Source organism: Aythya ferina (genome assembly GCF_964211825.1).
Source record: "Aythya ferina genome assembly, chromosome: 10".
Classification (NCBI taxonomy): Eukaryota; Metazoa; Chordata; class Aves; order Anseriformes; family Anatidae; genus Aythya; species Aythya ferina.
Window position 1 is genome coordinate 15,364,179 of NC_140306.1, and position 19,701 is coordinate 15,383,879.

The 19,701-nt window shown below is 48.1% G+C and overlaps 1 protein-coding gene across 5 annotated transcripts in view; it reads left to right on the top strand.

The window, feature by feature from the left end:
• Positions 1 to 19,701, top strand: part of RAD54L2 (RAD54 like 2) — a 60,279-nt gene that overhangs the window by 37,519 nt on the left and 3,059 nt on the right. For all 5 annotated transcript variants that reach the window (XM_084531422.1, XM_084531425.1, XM_084531421.1 and 2 more), the window contains 19 exons: positions 2,941 to 3,139; positions 4,777 to 4,916; positions 7,056 to 7,187; positions 7,886 to 8,118; positions 8,863 to 9,045; positions 9,319 to 9,452; positions 10,138 to 10,334; positions 11,056 to 11,398; positions 12,268 to 12,445; positions 13,070 to 13,321; positions 13,825 to 13,943; positions 14,244 to 14,359; positions 15,377 to 15,476; positions 15,813 to 16,018; positions 16,844 to 17,019; positions 17,780 to 17,976; positions 18,091 to 18,287; positions 18,774 to 18,863; positions 19,445 to 19,537. In XM_084531422.1, coding sequence (XP_084387548.1) covers positions 2,941 to 3,139; positions 4,777 to 4,916; positions 7,056 to 7,187; positions 7,886 to 8,118; positions 8,863 to 9,045; positions 9,319 to 9,452; positions 10,138 to 10,334; positions 11,056 to 11,398; positions 12,268 to 12,445; positions 13,070 to 13,321; positions 13,825 to 13,943; positions 14,244 to 14,359; positions 15,377 to 15,476; positions 15,813 to 16,018; positions 16,844 to 17,019; positions 17,780 to 17,976; positions 18,091 to 18,287; positions 18,774 to 18,863; positions 19,445 to 19,537 — 3,285 coding nt within the window. The remainder of the gene's footprint in view (positions 1 to 2,940; positions 3,140 to 4,776; positions 4,917 to 7,055; positions 7,188 to 7,885; positions 8,119 to 8,862; positions 9,046 to 9,318; positions 9,453 to 10,137; positions 10,335 to 11,055; positions 11,399 to 12,267; positions 12,446 to 13,069; positions 13,322 to 13,824; positions 13,944 to 14,243; positions 14,360 to 15,376; positions 15,477 to 15,812; positions 16,019 to 16,843; positions 17,020 to 17,779; positions 17,977 to 18,090; positions 18,288 to 18,773; positions 18,864 to 19,444; positions 19,538 to 19,701) is intronic.

The following is a 19,701-nucleotide window of genomic DNA, read 5'->3' on the forward strand; positions in this document are numbered from 1 at the left end:
ACTCGGGTTCCTTACAGAAACCTCGTTCCTCAAAAAAAAAAAGTACCTGATGCTCCAGGATGCTTGGCAGTGACCTGAGCCCCCTTGCAGAGCAGGCAGTATGTGGTGGGAGCAAGTCAGCGCTGACCCAAAGATGTTGGAGACTGTCCTGCAGGCCGGTGCCATGCTCTTGTACGTGAAGCCTGAAAATATTATGCAAGGAGGAGGTGCACGGAGCTGTCACGACTCTTCCTTGCAGAAAGTCAGTGCGCAAGCACGGCCGGTGAGTTGTGCATTGTGCAGGAAGCTACCTGTGTAGCCACGTCGGAGTAGCGCATTGAGCTCCTGTTACAAAACCCTAATTGCATCCCTGTTGTGGAGGGAGGCTTGGCAGAGCAGGGGCAGGAATTACTCCACTCGATCACCTGATGAGACCTGTTCAGCAAGGCTGTTCCCCTGCTCCATCCATCCCGAAGAGCAAACCTGTTCCTCGTCCAGCAGTTTGGGAGCAGCTGTGGTTTCTGAACGTGGTTCTGTTCTCTTGTGGTCCCAGCTATGCTGAAGCCCACTGCAGGACGTTCAGGGGTGTTGCTGGTGAAGAAGAGATCTCAGTGCCCAAATGCCCACATGCTGGGAATGGGGCTGAATGTGGCTGTGTGCCCCCCGCCCCGGGACCTGCCTTTGCAGGGCTGCGGTGAGTGAGGGTCTGCACCCAGGACGACACAGGTTTGGCACCAGATTTTAGGCTTCGGTTGAGAATTACCTTGTAAAAACAAAACAAATAAAACAAAAAGCCAGGTCCAGCTGTGTGTACGCTGACCAGAGTCTGCATTGCAAGTGAATAAGAGGAAAGAAGGCGAAATGCAGAGGTGGGATGGGCGTGTGCAGAGTTTGGCTGACAGACATGACGACATACGAAGGAGGCACGCAGTGGCCTTGCCTCTGGGCTGCCGAGCCCCTGGGGTTTGCTGGCATCTCCCCTGTCCCGAAGACACCCTTTGTGCATGGCACGGGTGGCAGTCGCTGCCAGAGGAGGTGATGTGGGCAACTGCCAGGGTGTGGGGAGCCTCCGTCTCCCAGCCAAAGCCACCTTGGTGCTCCCCCTGCCTCGGCAAGGGCCCCCGGGCCTGGGTGAGGTGGCAGCAGTGTGACCGTGGCAGCGGTTGTCTCTGGGACTGTCGCTGGTTTAATGACTCATCCCGGAGAATGCGATCATGTGCACAGCCTCCCTGCTTCCCTTTGCCCTATTTCATCCGATCTTTTGATCTGGTTGCATAACCGCGAGGCAGAAGGGATGGGGGGGGGGGGGGGGGGGGAAGGAAAGGGCGCTGAGGAATTGCAGGTAATGTGACCACAGGGTGTCTGCAGCTCACATAGCACAGCTCTTGTCTGGGAAGCCTCGGAAACTGGGTTTGTTCCCAGCACAGCCTGAGAGGGAGCGTGGTGCTCGGTGCCTGAGCTGCTGCCTCCAGGAGGGTCCCAAGATGGCGGCGGTAGGAGAGCTGCCCTGGCTGGGGCTGCGATGCCTCTGCCTCCTGTCTTCACGCCCAACACAACTTGTCTCCTCTCATCGTGAGCTCCGTGTCCTCACGAAAGCTGGGCTCCCTGCTTTCCTAGCACGCGGAGGACTTGCTGGTACTGACACTCACACAAACATTTGAGCTGCTCCTGCTGGCTTTGGCCCAGGGAGAGGCGAGCCCAGACGTCCCAGCTGGGCTCTGACCAGGTGCCGAGCCAGCGCTGGGGCAGGGCCTGTGGGACGTGTGGAGAGGGAGCTGCCAAGCTGGTGCTTTTTGACCACGGTGGATCTCGTTCTTGTCACCACAAATTCGAGAGGTGATGTTAGTGGTAAGGTTCATTGGAACAGGCGCGTTTCTGGGGGGCCGTAGAGGTGCCTGCAGAGCGCTTTGCAGAAGCATCCTTCACTTCAGCTCTCGCCTCTTGCAGAAGGGATAGTTTTTGTCTCCGGATCCCACGGCGTCACAATACGGAGCTTGTTGGTTCAGCATTACTTCTTCCTCTGCTGCATTTTTCTGCGCTGAGGTCTTCTTTCCCTTTTTTCTTCAAAGTTCTGTCTAAGTGTCAGTTCATTGCAGCCATTAGCTCACAGACGTACTGCGAGCAAGAAAGCTGCCTGTGAGACGAGGTTCTCTGTCAGACACAAGGGGACAAGATGCTTCAAAGGAGCTATTACGAGGATTGTCAGAAACAGTTTACTTCAAGGGAAGCTTTCAAACAGAAACATTTCTGTGCTCTGCAAGCATTAGCTTGGTCACTGGCAGCCTGTTGAAGTGGCACACGGAACAAGGTGTCATTTCACATGGCGCTTTAAGACTGAAGTCAACTGTTAATGCAAGCCTGAAAATAGGAGAAGTCAGGGAAAGAGAAGTGTGCTTTATAAAACAGGAAGAGAATTGTCACTTTTTTTTAAAAAAAAAAGCTTGCCAGAAGGTAGTGTTTAAATCCTGAGAGTGGAGTGTGGTGGTAAAAGCTTTCAACTGCCTGCTGGGCTGTGACCCAGGGCTTGAACCAGATAACCCCATGAATGCTGGGTTCAGTTAGCTTGGAAGATGGTCCCAAAGGTGCCGTATGAATGGAAATTTCTGCCCCACCTAAATGTTGGGAAACAAAGAAAGAGATCCGAGTTGCTTTGTCTTCTGTTTTTTTCAGTGGGAGCTCATCTGGTCCCTGAAAGAAAATAATGGGCACTTAGGTCAGCAAGTGCTCTGCGTGGACTAATTAATCTTGCCCATTTTTCTTGTAAGGACACTTTTGGACTGTTAGTGTAGTCTTGGCTTTTGCTGGAAACAGATCCTTTGGTGCAGAACTTACTGACACTCTGACTCAGAAGGGACCCCGGTTTTCACCCAACTGGGTTCCCATTCAGCTTAAATCCTGATGAATGCTCACGTAGAAGGCAGTGACAGTTCTCCTCATGTTGTGACCTCCTTGTCTTTGCAGACCAACCCCAAGAAGCCGTGTTCAGCAGTGACCATGTTGAGCAGGCGGAGGATGGAGAATGGCAGCGCTCGACTTCAACTACCTCATCTCAGAGTGAGCGGGCAGAGCAACTCTTGCAGAACCAGCACAAGAGCCTGGCCTCTGAGGACACCAAAAAGAAGAGGGCTCAGAAACCCTCTCACATGCGGAGGAACATAAGGTAAGCATCAGGACAGAAAACGGTAGGGAACTATGTAGCGTTTTGGGTAGAAAGGGAGCCTGTAGGCTTTTCTTCTAAGCTACATTTTGCTGCTCTTGGCAAAGCAGATGGCTTTTCTTTTCCAAAACCTTTGGATCTCACCAGTGGGAGTAGTCTGTTCTCAGTCTGGAGTGCCGCATGTGGGTGCAGACTTGTTTGGTATTTTCAGAAGGGTAAATTATTTGGTTATGGAATATGTTTCAAAAAATGTGTATTTGCTGCTGTTTAATAATGATGGTGCAATTTTTCAGTTAGATGTCTTAAGTAAATAGCGAGTTTCAGATGTGTGTATGTGCTCTCTGCTGATGAGGATCGTATTGCAGAGAGCCTAAAATACAGCCCTTTCCTCTGTCCTGGGTACTTGTTCCCAGGAATGCTCGTGCTGTGGCTGGCAAATGAATTGCTGGAAATTAATTCCTTCTGAATTTTGAGAAGTAGAAATTGATTGTGCAAGTCACCACATACATTCTGGGACGGCTCCTAAGGTAGTAATTCACCATGAAAGTTTGTTCAAGAGGATCTAAAAGGCTTAGAGCAGGGACTCTTGAGGCAGCAAGCGGCTCATTTTCATGGTATGTAAGGCACTGGTAGTCTTTGGCTCATATTTCAGCTTGGGCACTTGATGGACTTTCTTGAAGTTGGAGGAGTGAGCGTTGAGTAAGCCTTGGGGTCCGAGATGTTGTTAGGATGGAGGAGATTGTCCCTTCAGTGTAGGCTTGGCTGGATTGAAAGGCTGGCTTGAGGGAACTGGGTTTTACCACTGCTTGTATTGTGCCTCTCTTCTGGCAAAAGAGCCTTCATTTCCAAGGCTGCAAATCTGAAACAGTGAAACTGGAAAAAAAAGGAAAAGCAACTTTCAGAAGTATGGAAATGACCTGTGAAAGTAAGCTGCTTTGAGAACAGCCTTTGAAAGAATTGTGCTAAAGCTATGAGAGGTCCTAGTTCCTGAAAACACTGAGGCAGATGAAAATCAGGGTGAGGACTCTGGGGGGAAACTGATGCTTTTTCACAGAATCATAGAACGGCTCGGGCTGGAAGGGACCTTAAAGACCATCTAGTTCCAGCCCCCCTAGCATGGGCAGGGACGTCACCCACTAGATCAGGTTGCTCAGGGCCTCACCCAACCTGGCCTTGAACACCTCCAGGGAAGGGGCATCCACAGCTTCTCTGGGCTTAGCTCTTTTCTCCTCACATGTCTTCTTTGCATGACTTTGTGCCTTTTCTATTTATAAACTCTATGGCAATAAATAACATCCTGCCAGATAGAACTCTGGTAACCTAACTCAAGTATATACTTATCCATGCACTTTTTTCCTCCTTTCATTATTTTCCTTGTCAAACTTGTGTCTTTTCCTTGAATGGTAGTAGTGATGCCCGTAGCTGGGAAGCACGGTCTTGAAAAAGATGTGAAATTTGTCTGTAGCTTTTGGCTCTATGATGTTCATAGTCTCTGTAGCTGACAAATTACCTGGAGCTTGTCAGTCGTCTTTTAAGCCAGCTGTACAGCCCTTCAAGTTTTTTTGTTGTTTTGGTGGGTGTTATTTTGAAGGACTGTAAGTGTAACCAAGATGTATTTCTCTGTTTGCTTGTGCATTCAGAAAGCTGTTGCGTGAGGACCAACTCGAAGCCGTGACAAAAGCAGCCCAGCAGGAAGAGTTGGAGAGAAGGAAGCGGCTAGAGCAGCAGCGGAAGGATTACCCAGCCACTATCCCAACCGTACCCCTAGAGTTTCTTCCTGGTAAGCAGTGGGAAATGCCACCTGAAGCAAGATTTTTAAGGGTAGGAGCTGACTGAAGAAGGAGTTAGTCTGCCAGTGCTGCGCTTGCACTTGCAAGTGTAAATTCTTGAAATGATCATTTGGAACAACTTGTGGCTCAGTAGTGCAGCCAGTTCCACTTCTGAGCTTGTTCTGCATCAAAATAGTGTGGCTGTATGGTGGAAGGTGCCAGGAAACTTGTGTTGGAGACATTTTGACCAGTTAATTGTGTGTGAGCAGGATGCTGGAATCACAGAATGGTTTGGGTTGGAAGGGACCTTAAAGACCAAATTCCAACCCCCCTGTGATGGGCAGGGATGCCTCCCGTCGGCTCAGGCTGCCCAAAACCCCATCCGGCCTGGCCTCGAACACTTCCAGGGATGGGGCATCCACAGCTTCTCTGGGCAGCCTGTTCCAGTGCCTCACCACCCTCTGAGTAAAGAATTTCTTCCTTATATCTAATCTAAATCTCCCCTCTTTTAGTTGAAAGCCATTATTCCTTATCCTATGACCACACCCCCTGACAAAGGGCCTCCCCAGCTTTTCCTGTAGCTCCCTTTAGGCACTGGAAGACCACTGCAAGGCCTTCCCAGGGCTTTCTCCAGGCTGAACAGCCCCAGCTCTCTCAGCCTGTCTTCATAGCAGAGGTGCTCCAGCCCTCTGATCATCTCTGCGGCCTCCTCTGGACTTGTTCTAATACATCCCTGTCCTTCTTGTGCTGGGGGCCCAGAGCTGAGCGCAGGCTCCAGGTGGGGTCTCAAGAGAGCAGAGCAGAGGGGGACAATCCCCTCCCTCGCCCTACTGGCCACACTGCTTTTGGCTCAGCCCAGGATAGGGTTGGCTTTCTAGGCTGCATGTGCACATTGCTGGCTCACGTTGAGCTTCTCATCATCCAGCACCCCCAGGGCCTTCTCCTCAGGGCTGCTCTCATCCATTCTCCACCCAGCCTGTGCTTGTGCTTGGGATTGCCCCAGCCCAGATCCAGGACCTTGTATTTGCTGGAACAGGTCTCTCTCATCTTTCCAACTGCTATGGAAGCTTAAACTAATTTGACAGAAATGCCATATCCTTGATACAGATCATGTTTGTTCTGAGGGTAGTCTGGTAATACATGGATCTGGTGCTGGGGACAGTGGAACAATAAACTGGGGGTACCTATGTTCATAACATAGCCATATTCTTTTGTTCATGTTTTGACAAGCAGCGAGACAGCAGGCAACATAAACAGTTAAGCATCACTCTTCTCTTCCCGCAATGGGAGTGACCTCAGTAACCGTATGTCAGGATGCAGTTCCACAGTATGTCATCTTGTGCTGCCTTCTACCCTGGGTAGTTTCAATGATTTTATGCCTCAACCTCTCAGATGGGTGTGTGAGGGCAGAGGAGTGCAATTGCAAGTTATGTCAGTGGTCTAGGAGTTCCTGAGTTGGCTTTACCTCATGGGAAATGCGTAACCTCCTTTAAGTGTAAGAGTTCAAAATATTTTGCATTAAAAAATAAAAAACGGGAGCTACTTAAAATACTTTTAACTGTTGGGGAGTCAGTTGTAGCCCCAGAAGACCGTGGTTGCTTGCTGAGTCACTGCCATGGTTCTTATTTGGCCCTGTTGAGCTCGCCTCTCTTCCTGCTTGGCAGTACTTAAATATGCAGACAAATGGTCTTGATCAGCAAAAGTTGTTTATGATATGTGGGATATAATTTTTACAGTGTCGCTACTAACAAAGGACAGTTACCATCCCTTCAGCAGTTGGTACTTTCTCTGCTGGATGAAAAACAGAAGTGGAATGAAGAAAAAGGAAATGCTTTTACTTCTGAGGCGACAAAAAAAAAAAGGGGGGGGCGGCAGAACGACTTCAGTATGTGTTTGGTCAATGTGCCCCAGCCAGGACATGCAAGGGAGAGGGTGCCATCAGCAATGGGCTATTGTTTAGGCATATTGAGAAAGAAAGCGATTGTGACCCAGGAAGCTGAGTCATAGCAGTGTTTTAGACAGTGAGAGTCTGTTATGGAAAATTCCAGGGCTAAGTTATTAGAGCAAAAGTGGAAGGAAATACTGTCTGGTTTCTGAACAGTTTTGTCTCCTTCCCCCTTATTATGAATTACTTATTGTCGTGTTTGTAGAAGACATCGTTTTCAGAACAGCAGAAGCTACCCAGCTCCCCCCTCAGGTCCTTGCTGAGGAAGTGATCTGTCTCGATAGTACCAGCAGTGGCAGTGAAGATGATGCTAAAGGAAAAAATAACATTAAAGATGGTAAGTGACTGGCTGTCTTACTCTGGACTTCTCACAACATGCTACTTGTTCAGTCACAAACCTCCCATGCTCAATTAGTCAAATGTTCCAGTCGTGAATTACTTTGGATTTTTGGCCAATTTTTGCCTTTGAGACCTAAACTGGCATTTCTAGCCTGGCCCGTCAGGCACTTTAGCAAACTTGTGTTTGTCTGTTTTATAAATAAACTCCATTTTGCTCAGTGCTCTGCTGAAGAGTGCTTACGTGAGGTGTCGCATCGTCTGCTGTGTATATGCAAGGAGCATCTGAGTATTCAAATCTGCAGCTGAAAGCAGTTTTTGTGTCCTTTGTCCTGAACAAATCTAACCTGACTGCTTTACACTACTCCGATTTCTTTGGCAGTTGTTAAAGACAGTGTATTGACAGATAAAATGCGTGTCTGGATTTGAGAATTAAGAGGACATGTGGAAGAGAATGTAAAACACACACAGAAACTGCCTCGTGCTTAGTGTTCTCTGAAACAATGGGAAACTCCAGTTTTTATATGCTGGCCCAAGGGACGTCTTGTGGGCCTGTATTCCGCCTGCTTGTTCGTTAGCCAGGGTAGAATTACAAAACACGGCAGTCGTATTTTCCTGCTACAGTTTTTTTTTTCCATATGCAATAAACCCTGCTGTCGGTTAAGCTTTGCCCCTTTTTCTCTCCTTTTCTGGTTACAGAAGTGATTGAGCTGAGTTCGGGAGAGGACGATGCCCTCCAAATCGTGGACAGCAGTGACTCTGGCAATGAAGGGGAGGAAGACGGCAGCGAAGAGAGCAGTGGCTCCCATGTGAATGATGCCTTAAATCAGTCCGATGCTTTGGGGCAGGTCATTGTCAACATCAACCATCCACCAAACGAGGAGGATATCTTCCTGGCTCCCCAGCTTGCACATGCAGTAAAACCTCATCAGGTAGGCTTCATTAGGCTTGGAAATGCAGGGAATTGGGCCAAGCCTGCTTTGTAATCTCAGCAGAACTTTTGGTGACTTCTGTGACCAGTCTGGTTGTGGCAGTTGCAGTTGTGGGCAGTCAAATGGTAAGGAGAAATTAAAGGAAGGCCTGGGTTACGTATAACTTTGGCTATTGTTGTAATTTGATCACAGGCCTTAGCTTTTATTTCAAGGGCCCATACTCATATTCAATTAAAAATAGATAAATAATAATTAAAAATACTTTGCTTGTTTCTGGCCGCACTTGTAACAAAATTCCTTCAGCTCTCAAAGGTGAAATATTTTGTAATTGTTAGAGTTTGTTGTGATGGCAAAGAAGTTTCTTATCTGGGTACCCTTGTGGTGGATGGTGTAGTGAAATCTGGAACAGACAGGAGTGTTTTCTTTGCATATTTAGATGAACATTTTTTAAATCAAATCGTATTTATAAACAAACTGACCAACCTCAATTCAGATTCTCTGTCTCCAAATTAATGTTAGATTTATTGGTATCATATCCTCAGAAAGTTTTATGAGAATCTAAAAATAGCATCTTTTGGAGCCTTCTCTAGCTTAAAATACTGCAGTGAACTTGAAACATCCCATTTATATTTTCATGGTTATGCAATCCTAATATGTTAGCCACTATAAATAATAAATAAATGAAATATAAACCTATTTCATTTTTTCCACATTTTTGATTCTTTTTTCTACTTTTCTCTCTAGATTGGTGGGATCCGATTCCTGTATGACAACTTGGTCGAGTCCTTGGAGAGATTTAAAACCAGCAGTGGGTTTGGGTGTATTTTAGCACATAGCATGGGCCTGGGCAAGACCATACAGGTCATCTCTTTCTTGGATGTACTTTTTCGGCACACAGAGGCAAAGACTGTTCTTGCCATTGTACCTGTAAGTAGCCCATGCGGAAGGCTGACTGATCACCTTCCTTGGTCTACTTCCTTCTTTGTGTAGAGATTGATTGGTATCCTATCTCACATCACACTCTGTCATACCCTTGCTGCTCTTTTCCCCGTTTCATTCCCTGTCTCCCTGAGTATGCATGTTGTAGTCTGCTGCTCTTGGCTGGGCACAGCTGGGGGGCATTCCACGCTCTTATTTCTGCTGTTAAAACCCTGAGCAACTCAATTGGGTTTTCAGTCCTTCCGTCGCTAACTTTTTCAGGTGAACACGCTCCAAAACTGGCTAGCAGAATTCAACATGTGGCTCCCAGCACCTGAAAACCTTCCTGCTGATTACAACTCCAAAGAGGTCCAGCCCCGCACCTTCAAAGTCCACATCCTGAATGATGAACACAAGTAGGTGCCAGTAAAAGCCCTTTTGAACATTTAGGTTGCATCTTGAGGAACTGTTACCAGAATTGCTGCTGCAGACTGCTAAGTTTGGGCTAATTCTGTGCCATCAACTCCCAGATCCTTCCCATTCTCCATCTGTGTATGCTGTTTAGAGGGGAGGATTTTGGTACCTGGGAGAGATTTACTGTATCTTTCATGCAACATTTATATCTTGTACTTCCTTCTCACTCTGCTTACTCACCTTTCTATTCTTCCATATATGCTGAAATCAGAAACCCAGTTGCCAGAGACAGAGCTACTTCTGCAGAGATGAGCAGAAGTGCTGTGTTTTTCTGGTGGTACGTTGCTAACACTATCATAATCCTGGGTCTCCTGACACGTGTGCTCCTTATAGCATATATCTCTTGTATTTTAAATGTTTTTCTTTTTTTCCTCTGAGATTTTTTTTCATACACTTTAAGGATTCTTCTACCCAGCACTGTGACTCTCTGTAAGCTGTGTTGTCCTTGAGACATACAATTGAGAATACAGTTTCGTTGTATTCTTCTGTCTGATTTCATGCTAGAAAGTACTTTAACTGTGTATGACCTTTTCTTCAGCAGGCTCCAGTCCAGTGGTACAAGCTGAAACTGGAGAGAAAGCTTACAGCTTATTTCATTTCTTTTTTCTTTTTTCTTTTTTTTTTCAGAACAACAGCTGCACGTGCAAAGGTGGTGAATGACTGGGTGATAGAGGGTGGTGTGCTGCTGATGGGATATGAGATGTACCGTCTCCTCTCACTGAAGAAGTCCTTTGCCACTGGCAGGAAGAAGAAAACAAAGAAGCAAACTGGCCCTGTCATTATTGACTTGGATGAGGAAGACCGGCAGCAAGAGCTTCTGAAAGGTGGGGAGCTGGGGGGAGGAGTTCCTGTTGTCTAGCAGGCTACCAACTCTGGCAGCACACGGAAACAACCTATTACTGCTTGTTTCTGGGAACTAGTAGAGTGAATAATAGTCAGTCTTAGCCACTGGCAGTAGTTTCTGCGTCCTGACTCCAGTGGCTACACTTACTGCAGTAGATATATTTGTGCTCACCTGCTTCCTGCCTGTAATACAAATGCTTTCAGGTGTCTTAGCTACTTTTGGCTAGAAGCTGTGGTCCTCAGTATCAGAACAAGTCTAAGAATTGGTTGTTCACTTTTAGTATTGCTGACGTGACCAAGCTTTGCTGGGTAGAATTGCATCTTTGGAGACGGGTTGTTGAGCTCTAGTTGAGTCTTTCATTTTTGGGGTGGCTGCAAGCAAGAGTGCAAGTCAGTATCTTGAAGTTGGAGATTTGTTTGTGTGAGGTTTGCCAGTCAGATCTGACACAAGACACATAACATGATGCAATGTAGACCATGGAGCAGAAATCAAGGGCCAGTCGTGTCTGATCAAGACCACATCATGCTAAATAGGAGATGGTGTTGCTTCCTGAATCAGCCTTGCTCTCTGCCACCCGTGAATACTGCTTTTCGTCTTTGAGAACTGCCCCTCCTTTTCCTTTTGTGAAGTTGGTGACTATGTAAAGCCAGAACTTTCTCCTGTTCACCTCAGACTAACGCTTTAATGTTCCTTGTCCTCAGGGATTGAGAAAGCTTTGTCTCGCCCTGGCCCAGACGTCGTGATATGTGATGAGGGACACCGAATAAAGAACTGCCATGCCAGCACTTCGCAGGCCTTGAAGAACATCCGCTCCCGCCGGCGGGTGGTGCTGACTGGCTACCCACTCCAGAACAACCTCATCGAGTACTGGTGCATGGTAGACTTTGTCCGGCCTGACTTTCTAGGCTCGAGGCAGGAATTCAGCAACATGTTTGAGCGCCCCATCCTGAACGGGCAGTGTATTGACAGCACCCCTCAAGATGTCCGTCTCATGAGGTATCGCAGCCACGTCCTGCATAGCCTGCTGGAGGGCTTTGTGCAGCGGTGAGTCCACAGGGAGTTGTTAGCAGTCTAGTCCATGCAAAACCAGCTCCTTCACCCCAAATCAACCTGCTTGTTTGCTGAGTTTATGCAGTACAGCTAATTGTGCTGCCTTCTTGGGCTTGAGTTTTAAACAGTTACATTAGGTGTCTGTGTGGGAGGGTCTTAAGCATAAAGGGAAAAGCAGAGAGCTTCTCAGGTTAGCAGCTCCATGTTTCTCTCAATTTGTCGGCTGCAGAGTGGTCTTTGTGGCTGTGTTTTGCCTTTGGGGTAGAAGTAAAGTTAGTTTGTTATAGTGCTCAACACTCATGTAATGGAGAACAGCACCTCTAACTGTACTAGAATAGCCTCAGGTTTATTTCAGTGTCTTAATAGTTAATTCGGATGGGCACTCTTAGATATCCTTTATACAAGGATCTGAAAGTATTTCATGAACTGTCAGTTATGAAAAGTAACAGTGCTTCTGCCATCCTGGAGACAAATCAGCTTTGTTTCTTGGTCAAGGGTTCTGAGGTGCTGGATCAGTGATTTGGATGGAGTGCCTTAGTCATTGGCAGAGTTAGAAAGAGACCTTAGATCTTATTTCTGTTTTTCAACTGCCATGGAAAACAAGACTTTCATCATTCTCCTAACACTGTGACCTGTGCTGGAAGATTGTAACATTTGAGATCTCTGTAATTGTGTTTACTGTTGGTATATGGCTGCAGGGAGAGTATCTCATGAGTGTCATGTGTTAGAGAGGCATGCAACTAGAGCTCTTTCTTCCTGCAGACAGGTGGGCAAGAAGTCAAAATCTTACCCTGCAGGCAGCCACAGAGATATCAGATTGGGAAACTCTTCCCTCTGTTTATTTTTCTTTATTGCCTCCACAGGCGAGGTCACAATGTGCTGAAGGTTCAGCTCCCCTCTAAGGAAGAACATGTCATTTTGGTACGTCTGTCAAAGATCCAGCGGGCCCTTTATACGGAGTTCATGAACCGGTTCCGCGATGCAGGCAACAGTGGCTGGCTGGGACTGAACCCTCTCAAAGCTTTCTGTGTCTGTTGTAAGGTAGGTTTTGGCAGGAGCTGCAAAGAAGTATCCTTCTATGTAAGGGAAAGACAGGAGTATGAGTCAAAAGAAAAGGCAGGAATATGAGTCAAAACGAGGGAAGTGTGGTTGGCTAGATACATCTTCTTTCCTCAGAGCTTCCTGCAGTGTTCCAACAGAATTCTCTCCATTTATAGAGCTGGGGTGCGGGGATGTTAAACATTTTGTTCAAATTTGTGCAAAAAAAATCTGCAGCTGTCTGCTGAAGCAGTACTAGACTGGTAGGTACCGTGTCCATTTCTCTGGTACAGCATGAACCAAGCAGCTTCCTCTGCATTTGTGCTGTGTAGAGGTGCACTGTGGCCTTCTGTTTTGTTCTAGGGAAAGAATTTGGTGGTTTTAAAGTCAGGAGAGCCTTAGTTAAGGCAGAGGCCATACCTGGTGTCATGGCAGAATCATGCTTCACTACCTTAATACGAAGAGAAAGTCAGTCTGATCACGCCTTACAGTTCCACGCAGGGGTGGTGATGAGATGATCAAATATTAATTTTTCCAGCTGAACTGCTGTGGGAGCTTTCAGTTCTCAAACGTTGTCAGGTGGCAGGCCAGCACAGGTCTAAGCGCTACCTTTTCTTGCCTCTTCAGATCTGGAACCATCCTGATGTGTTATATGAAGCTCTGCAAAAGGAGAATCTAGCAAATGAGCAGGACTTGGATGTGGATGACCTTGGCACAGCAAGTACTAATTCCCGCTGCCAGCCTCAGGGAATTAAAGTCAAAACAGAGAGTAATGCTTTGGCATCACCGGTTGGAGAAGCTACCAACAGCAAGTTCCTCCAGAGCGTTGGCTTCAACCCCTTTCAGGAGAGAGCAAATCAGGTCGTTACTTACGAGTGGGTGAGTACCACTGCTGGAGAACTCTTCGTTTGTCGAGTTCCAGTGCACGTAGGCTAGATATTACTCTGAAAGACTGTACCTCTTTTTGTTAGGGCAGCTTTCTGGAGTAAAATAAGGAAGACTCTTCTGTTTGAAAGCTGGATATTTCTCATCCAGTTTCTCTGCCACAGAGCATCTCGGTTAGCATGTTTGCATGGAGCTGGGTGGGGATTTCGTGACACCCGTGTGATGGGAGTGCAGGTGACACTCTTATAGAGAGATCTGGAGATAGAGCAGAGCGATGAGAGGTTAGGAGGATGCTTGCTCATCCATTCTTCAAGCAGTTTGTCATTTGGAGCTTCTAGAATGGGAAGTGGTTGGAAATAATGTTGTCGCCTGAACCTGACTGAATGGATGAATACAACCTCTCTGCAATGACTTATTTCTCTCACCTTGAGACAGGATTGTTGAACTAAACAGGGAATGAGCAACTCCACCTGTAATAGTCTCCTGTTTCTCGGTAGGCCAAAGACATCTTGTGTGATTACCAGACGGGTGTCTTGGAGAACTCACCCAAGATGGTGTTACTGTTCCACCTCATTGAGGAAAGTGTGAAGCTTGGAGACAAGATTTTGGTCTTCAGGTAAGCAAAGTACCAGTGGTTGGTCCTACTAAATGCTCAAGTAGTTGAATCCCTGTTGGTACTAGCAGGTTTTTACACAGGGTGAATGGTGTAGCAGTTCCCCTTTTCTCCTTTATTGTATTAGGCCCTTTTTTCCCTTCACATATTTTATGCTTCTGCCACTATAAAGCTCACTAGCAAGAGGTGTGCTTCAACAGCCAGGGTTTGGCCCCATCAGTGCTAGTGTGGGTGGGGAAGAGTTCTGATATTCCACTTTTGCTGCTGGGGCCTTTCTTCTGAACAGAGTCCTTGGTTTTACAGCCAGAGCTTGTCCACTTTATCTGTCATCGAAGAGTTTTTGGCGAAGAGACCAATGCCAAGTCCTCCAGGCTCAGATGGAGGAGTTCACAACTGGGTCCGAAACATCAACTATTACAGTGAGTGCAGCCAATCCCCCTCTCTTTTGGTGTGACACTGATCTTCTGTGATGGACTCATATCTGAAAGCATCCCACCATCATCCTGTAGTTGTCCTGGGTGTGTAAATGCTCGTCTGAAGCATTCTTCTGATGAAGTCTTTTTCAGACTGTTCTTGGGAATTTGCTCGGGAAGATGATGTCAGTTCAGTTACAACCAGCTGATAATTTCTCAGTCATTTTTGGCATCGTACTCAGAAGATGTTAGACACCTTTAACCTCTACTCACACACTGGTGCTTTTTAAAACTGTGAAAGATGCTTTTGTGCTTCCCGTTCATCTGTTTTCTAGATCTTGCTTCCGAAACCAGAATTACTGTGGAATGGTTTCACTACCTTGAGGCTGTAAATTCCTCCTTCCCTCTTCCCCAGCTTTAAATCTTTTTCTGGCAGGAGTTGTTACTTCGTGTTGGCTACTTTACAGACCAGGACTGAGAGGAATGGTGGATGTGGTGTTCCTGGTTTTTGTGGGGCTGCCAGAAGCAAGCTGCTGCTCAGGAACAGAGACTTGACACTCCCCTCTGCAAACCTTTAGACTGTTGTTCTCTGTGCTCTGATCCAGTTGACAGGGTTTTGCCAAAGTCTTTCACAATCTCCTTTCTCTTGGTTCCTTGAGCTTCCAACATACATGAGGCTGTTGTACCTGCTGCTCTTGCCTTCCATCTGCCTTGCCTAATACAGGGCCTTGATGTGCTAGATGCACTGTAGCACTCCCAGGCTTGGCATTGCCAAGCTTAAGTAATGTTTTGCTTGTTCTTTCAGTTGAAAGCCCAAACTGTCTGGCTGCATTGCACCCGCCAGACTGGGCAAATAAGAGGTACAGAGTGGTTGAGCTGAGGTCCTGGAGTGCATGATTTGAGGAAGACCCAGAATTGTTTGGGAGACAGTGCCAAAGCTGAATGTTTGGGAAGCGGGTCTGTTCTGATGGGATTCCCCCAGACAGGCAGAGCTTTTAAACGTGTCCTTAATTTCCTTCTCAGGACTGGATGGCAGCACCTCTGCCTCGGAAAGGGAGCGACTGATTAACCAGTTCAATGACCCCAGTAACACTTCTGTGTGGCTCTTCCTTTTGTCCACGCGGTAAGTTGGCTGGAGCAGGAGGGTGCAATGGAGAGCTCACACTGCTCCTCTGTACATGCATGGGTTTTCTGTTCTTAGATTCCTTCGTACCTTGCTTTCAAGATTCTCTGGCACAATAGTGCCATCTGCTTCTGAATTCCCTAGGGGTGTAAGATGTTAGCCTTAGTCCTTTGCAAACTGGTAACAACAGTCTTGGAAACCAGGCATGGGTCTGAAATTGCCTGTATGAATGGAGGGAAATCTCAGTGGTGTCAGCATGGCTGCGGTGGCTGTCCCTACCTAGAAGCTTTGAATATTGGCCAAGGCAGCAATTTGAAATTTTCCTTTAATTTCCAGTGCGGGGTGTTTGGGTGTCAACCTCATTGGAGCAAACAGAGTGGTGGTGTTTGATGCTTCTTGGAACCCATGCCACGACGCCCAGGCTGTGTGCCGAGTGTACCGCTACGGGCAGAAGAAGCCATGCCACATTTACAGACTGGTGTCTGATTATACCCTTGAGAAGAAGATCTATGACCGTCAGATCTCCAAGCAGGGCATGTCAGGTAGGTGTGTGGGCATCATGTGGGCGCTCTGATCTTGCCTTTCCCTCCTTTTGGCTTCCAGTCCCATTTCTGTGGTTTTCATAACTTTTTTTTTTGAAGGTTGAAAACCAAACAGCTGAAGAAGTTGTCAGAGGTACATTGTCCTAGGGCTGCATTTGATGTTTGAGTCAACAGTGACACAAGATCCCATAAGAAACACGGGGTAGAGCAGTAAGGGTTATAGAGACAGGATCTTGTAGCACAGTTGTGCTCTGCATTGCCATTTACTTTCCTTGCTATTTTATTGGTTACAAGAGACTGGGAACTTGGGCTGTGGTCATCCTGTTTCCCCCGTGTCTGGACATAGCATGTCTTAAACTGGGCATTACTTATGAAATAGCTCCTTACCTCCATTTCTCCAGCATCAACAGAGGGGAAAAAAAAAAAAAAAACAAATAAAAATACACATTGATATCTTTGACTGTACTTACTTAGGAGACAGAAATAATTAATTCACTACAGTTCTGACCTGCCCTTGTTCCAAAAGTACCTTTTGTGCTGGCTTGTGCCAGCTGTCAAGCTGCTCTTGTGGTGTATGCAGCTGAGGGTTGTAGTGACCCAAACAGGGTTCTGCTGCCTGTGTCCTGCTTTGTCTCAAAACCCAGCTCCAGGGGCAGCAGCCCAGCATGACTGACTCAGTGTGCCGTCTTGCACTTCAGGTGGAGTCTCCTGGCAGCTGGCCTGGCTCCCAGGAGAGTCTTGGGTATAGATGTTTTGTTCATGTGCCCTGTGGCAGCAGTATCCACCTCTTCTCTTCTCAGTTCGACCTGTTCTTTCCTTTTCCAGATCGGGTGGTGGATGATCTGAACCCAGTGCTGAACTTTACCCGACGGGAGGTAGAGAACCTGCTGCATTTTGTGGAAGAAGAATCCGACCCTGCTCAGCTCTCCCTCAATCCAAGCAAGATGAAGGAGTCGGTTCTACAATTAGCCTGTCTCAAGTATCCTCACCTCATCACCAAGGTACGAACAACTTGCTTCCTTCCTGTACAGCACTGTGTAGACAGGAGGAGGACTGCAGGAATCTGGCTGTGTGATGGGGACTTGGTGGCAAGAAGGACACATCGGTATGCTGGTGGGAACAGGGCCCTCACTAGAGGATTTTTTACCGAAGAGCCCTGCCCTTCCCTACAGTATCTTCTATGCATTTAGAGCCACTTCTGCCCTGGACGGGCTTGGGGGCAGGTTGAAGGGCACCTCTTTTTTCAACATGGTGCTGTACCAGGAAGGTGCCAGTGGCAAATCCTGGCTTGCTGCCAGCTCTCTCCCTGGGGTGGCTTTAAAACAATGCTGGAAGAAGCCAGCACTTGGCTCCCTTAAGGAGAACCCTGCTGGTAGGGTGGTGCTGCGGGGTGGGCCTGTGGCCTGGTGCCACGGGGCTCTGGTGGCTGTGGGACATCGCAGTAGACTCTGTGCTTAGTGCTCCTAGCCTGGCCTTCAGCTTGAGGGTTGTGCTACGTACCCACGTGGTGAGCGATGGCCCAGACGTGGCAGACAGGATGGCTTAGCTGACTCTCCATCGTTTCTCAAGCTGTGCCTTGGTCACTTCTGCAGCAGGGCCCCAGACAGGCTGTGCTGTGACCAGCTGTGCCTCCAAATCCCCGCTTCAGCGCTCCAGTTCTGGAGTGGGAACAGTGCTGACACAGGGACGGGGTGGCTGTGGGGTGTGTTGGTTCCCTCTTGTGGTGAGCTGGTGTCAAAACCTCTGTGCTGTGGGTTTCAGGAGCCTTTTCAGCATGAGTCACTGCTGATTGACCGGAAGGAGCACAAGCTGACCAAGGCAGAGAAGAAAGCAGCCAAGAAAAGCTACGAGGAGGAAAAGCGAGCATCCGTCCCCTACACCCGGCCGTCCTACGCACAGTATTACCCAGCCAGTGACCAGAGTCTGACGAGCATCCCTGCCTTTAGCCAGAGGAACTGGTGAGTACCTGCATCTTCCCCTTCTTCCTGCTCTGTAGATGTGAAATGATGGGGCTGAGGATGCTCACCCCTGTTGGTGGGAGCACTGCACTTCCCTCCCTCCTCTCTCACTAGGCGACCAGCCCTCAAGGGTGAGGACAAGCCAGTGGCAAGCGTCCGCCCAGTTCAATCTACCCCCATTCCTATGATGCCCCGTCACGTCCCCATGGGCAGTGCAGGATCAACCTCCAGTTCCAACCCTGCTGTCAACTTCCCCATCAACTATCTACAGCGAGCTGGCGTCCTGGTGCAGAAGATTGTCACCACCACAGGTGAGTTGCTGAAGGGAGCTGCTGATGCTCGCAGGGGGTTATGATGCCCACACTGAATTGAGGAGAAAGGTGAGTTGCTGATGCCCACAAGGACTGTGGGCAGACAGGCATCAGAGCAACTGGTACCACTGCTCTGCCTTTGAGCAGCTCCCCTGTACGGCTAGGACTTTGCCTGCAGGTGTCTAAGGGACACGTGCCTGGCGGGTTGTTGGGAGTGAGCTCCGTGAGAGGGCCAGCAGTACTGCTTCCAGACAAGAGTCACCAGCTGTTTGTGTTGGGGCAAGGGAGATGCTGTACCAGAGCAGCATGGCTTTTGCTTCCTCAGAGCTTCTGCTGCCTCCTGTGCTACTCAGAATTAAATGTGGGGCTTGCTTCTAGCACAGCGCAGAGAGGAGAGTAATGCACTGCAAACAGAGGGGTTTGGTGGTACATTTCCCACGGCATGCGGTTTCACAGACGCTGTTCTATTTCTTCTCCCACTGCCAGATATTGTGATTCCGGGTACAAACACATCCACTGATGTACAGGCAAGAATCAGTGCTGGTGAGAGCATCCACATTATCCGAGGGACGAAAGGTAAGTTCCTCTGTCTTGGTAAGGTTCGTGAATAGGGGCTTGGCCAATGCTAATTCACAAAGAAAATGACGTAATAGCATCAGTTAGTCCCTCAAGAGGGAAAAAATACAAGAGGAGGAAGAGATCTGGACTCCACAGTGGCTCTCTTGCAGCCCATGGTGTGCTCCTGTAGCTGACGCTTCAGGACTATTGCAGCTGTGGCTGCTTCTGCCTCTGAAAGGAGCCGTTGGACTTTGTTACTGGGCTTCTTGTTCTCACAACACCCATTGCATGTTCTGGGGCAGCCAAACACATTTCCCAGTGTTCCCACAACAAATGTAGCTCCAGCATGAAGCTCCACATTCCCCACTGGCAGCATGTTGGGAGTGGGTGAGCTTCAACCCAGGAAAGCTGAAAAGGAGGAAATGGGGAGTGGGGAAGGGGGCAGAAGCCTCTTAGTGATCTTCCTACGTGTTCTGTGGGCCTGGCCTTATGCACCACTGCTGTCCTGTTCTTGCCCAGGCAGCCTCGCTGGCTCACCGACCCGGGGTCCTAAGCTGAGACCAGAAACCCTGAATGAAGTTGTTCTGCCTCTGTTCCAGGGACGTACATCCGGACCAGCGACGGGCGGATTTTTGCTATCCGGACCACTGGGAAGCCAAAGGGCAACGAAGATCGTCGGACAGCTGCCTCAGGTAGGGGCTTGCTCACGTGCTTTCCTGCCCAAGTGTCCGGATTTGCTGTTCCCTGGCTGCCTTCCATTGATCCCATGTTCAGACCTGACCCACAATCTCCCCATCACTGCCTCTCAGCCCCCAGCTTTTCCTCCAAGGCTGTCTTTCACCTCCTCCACCTCCTC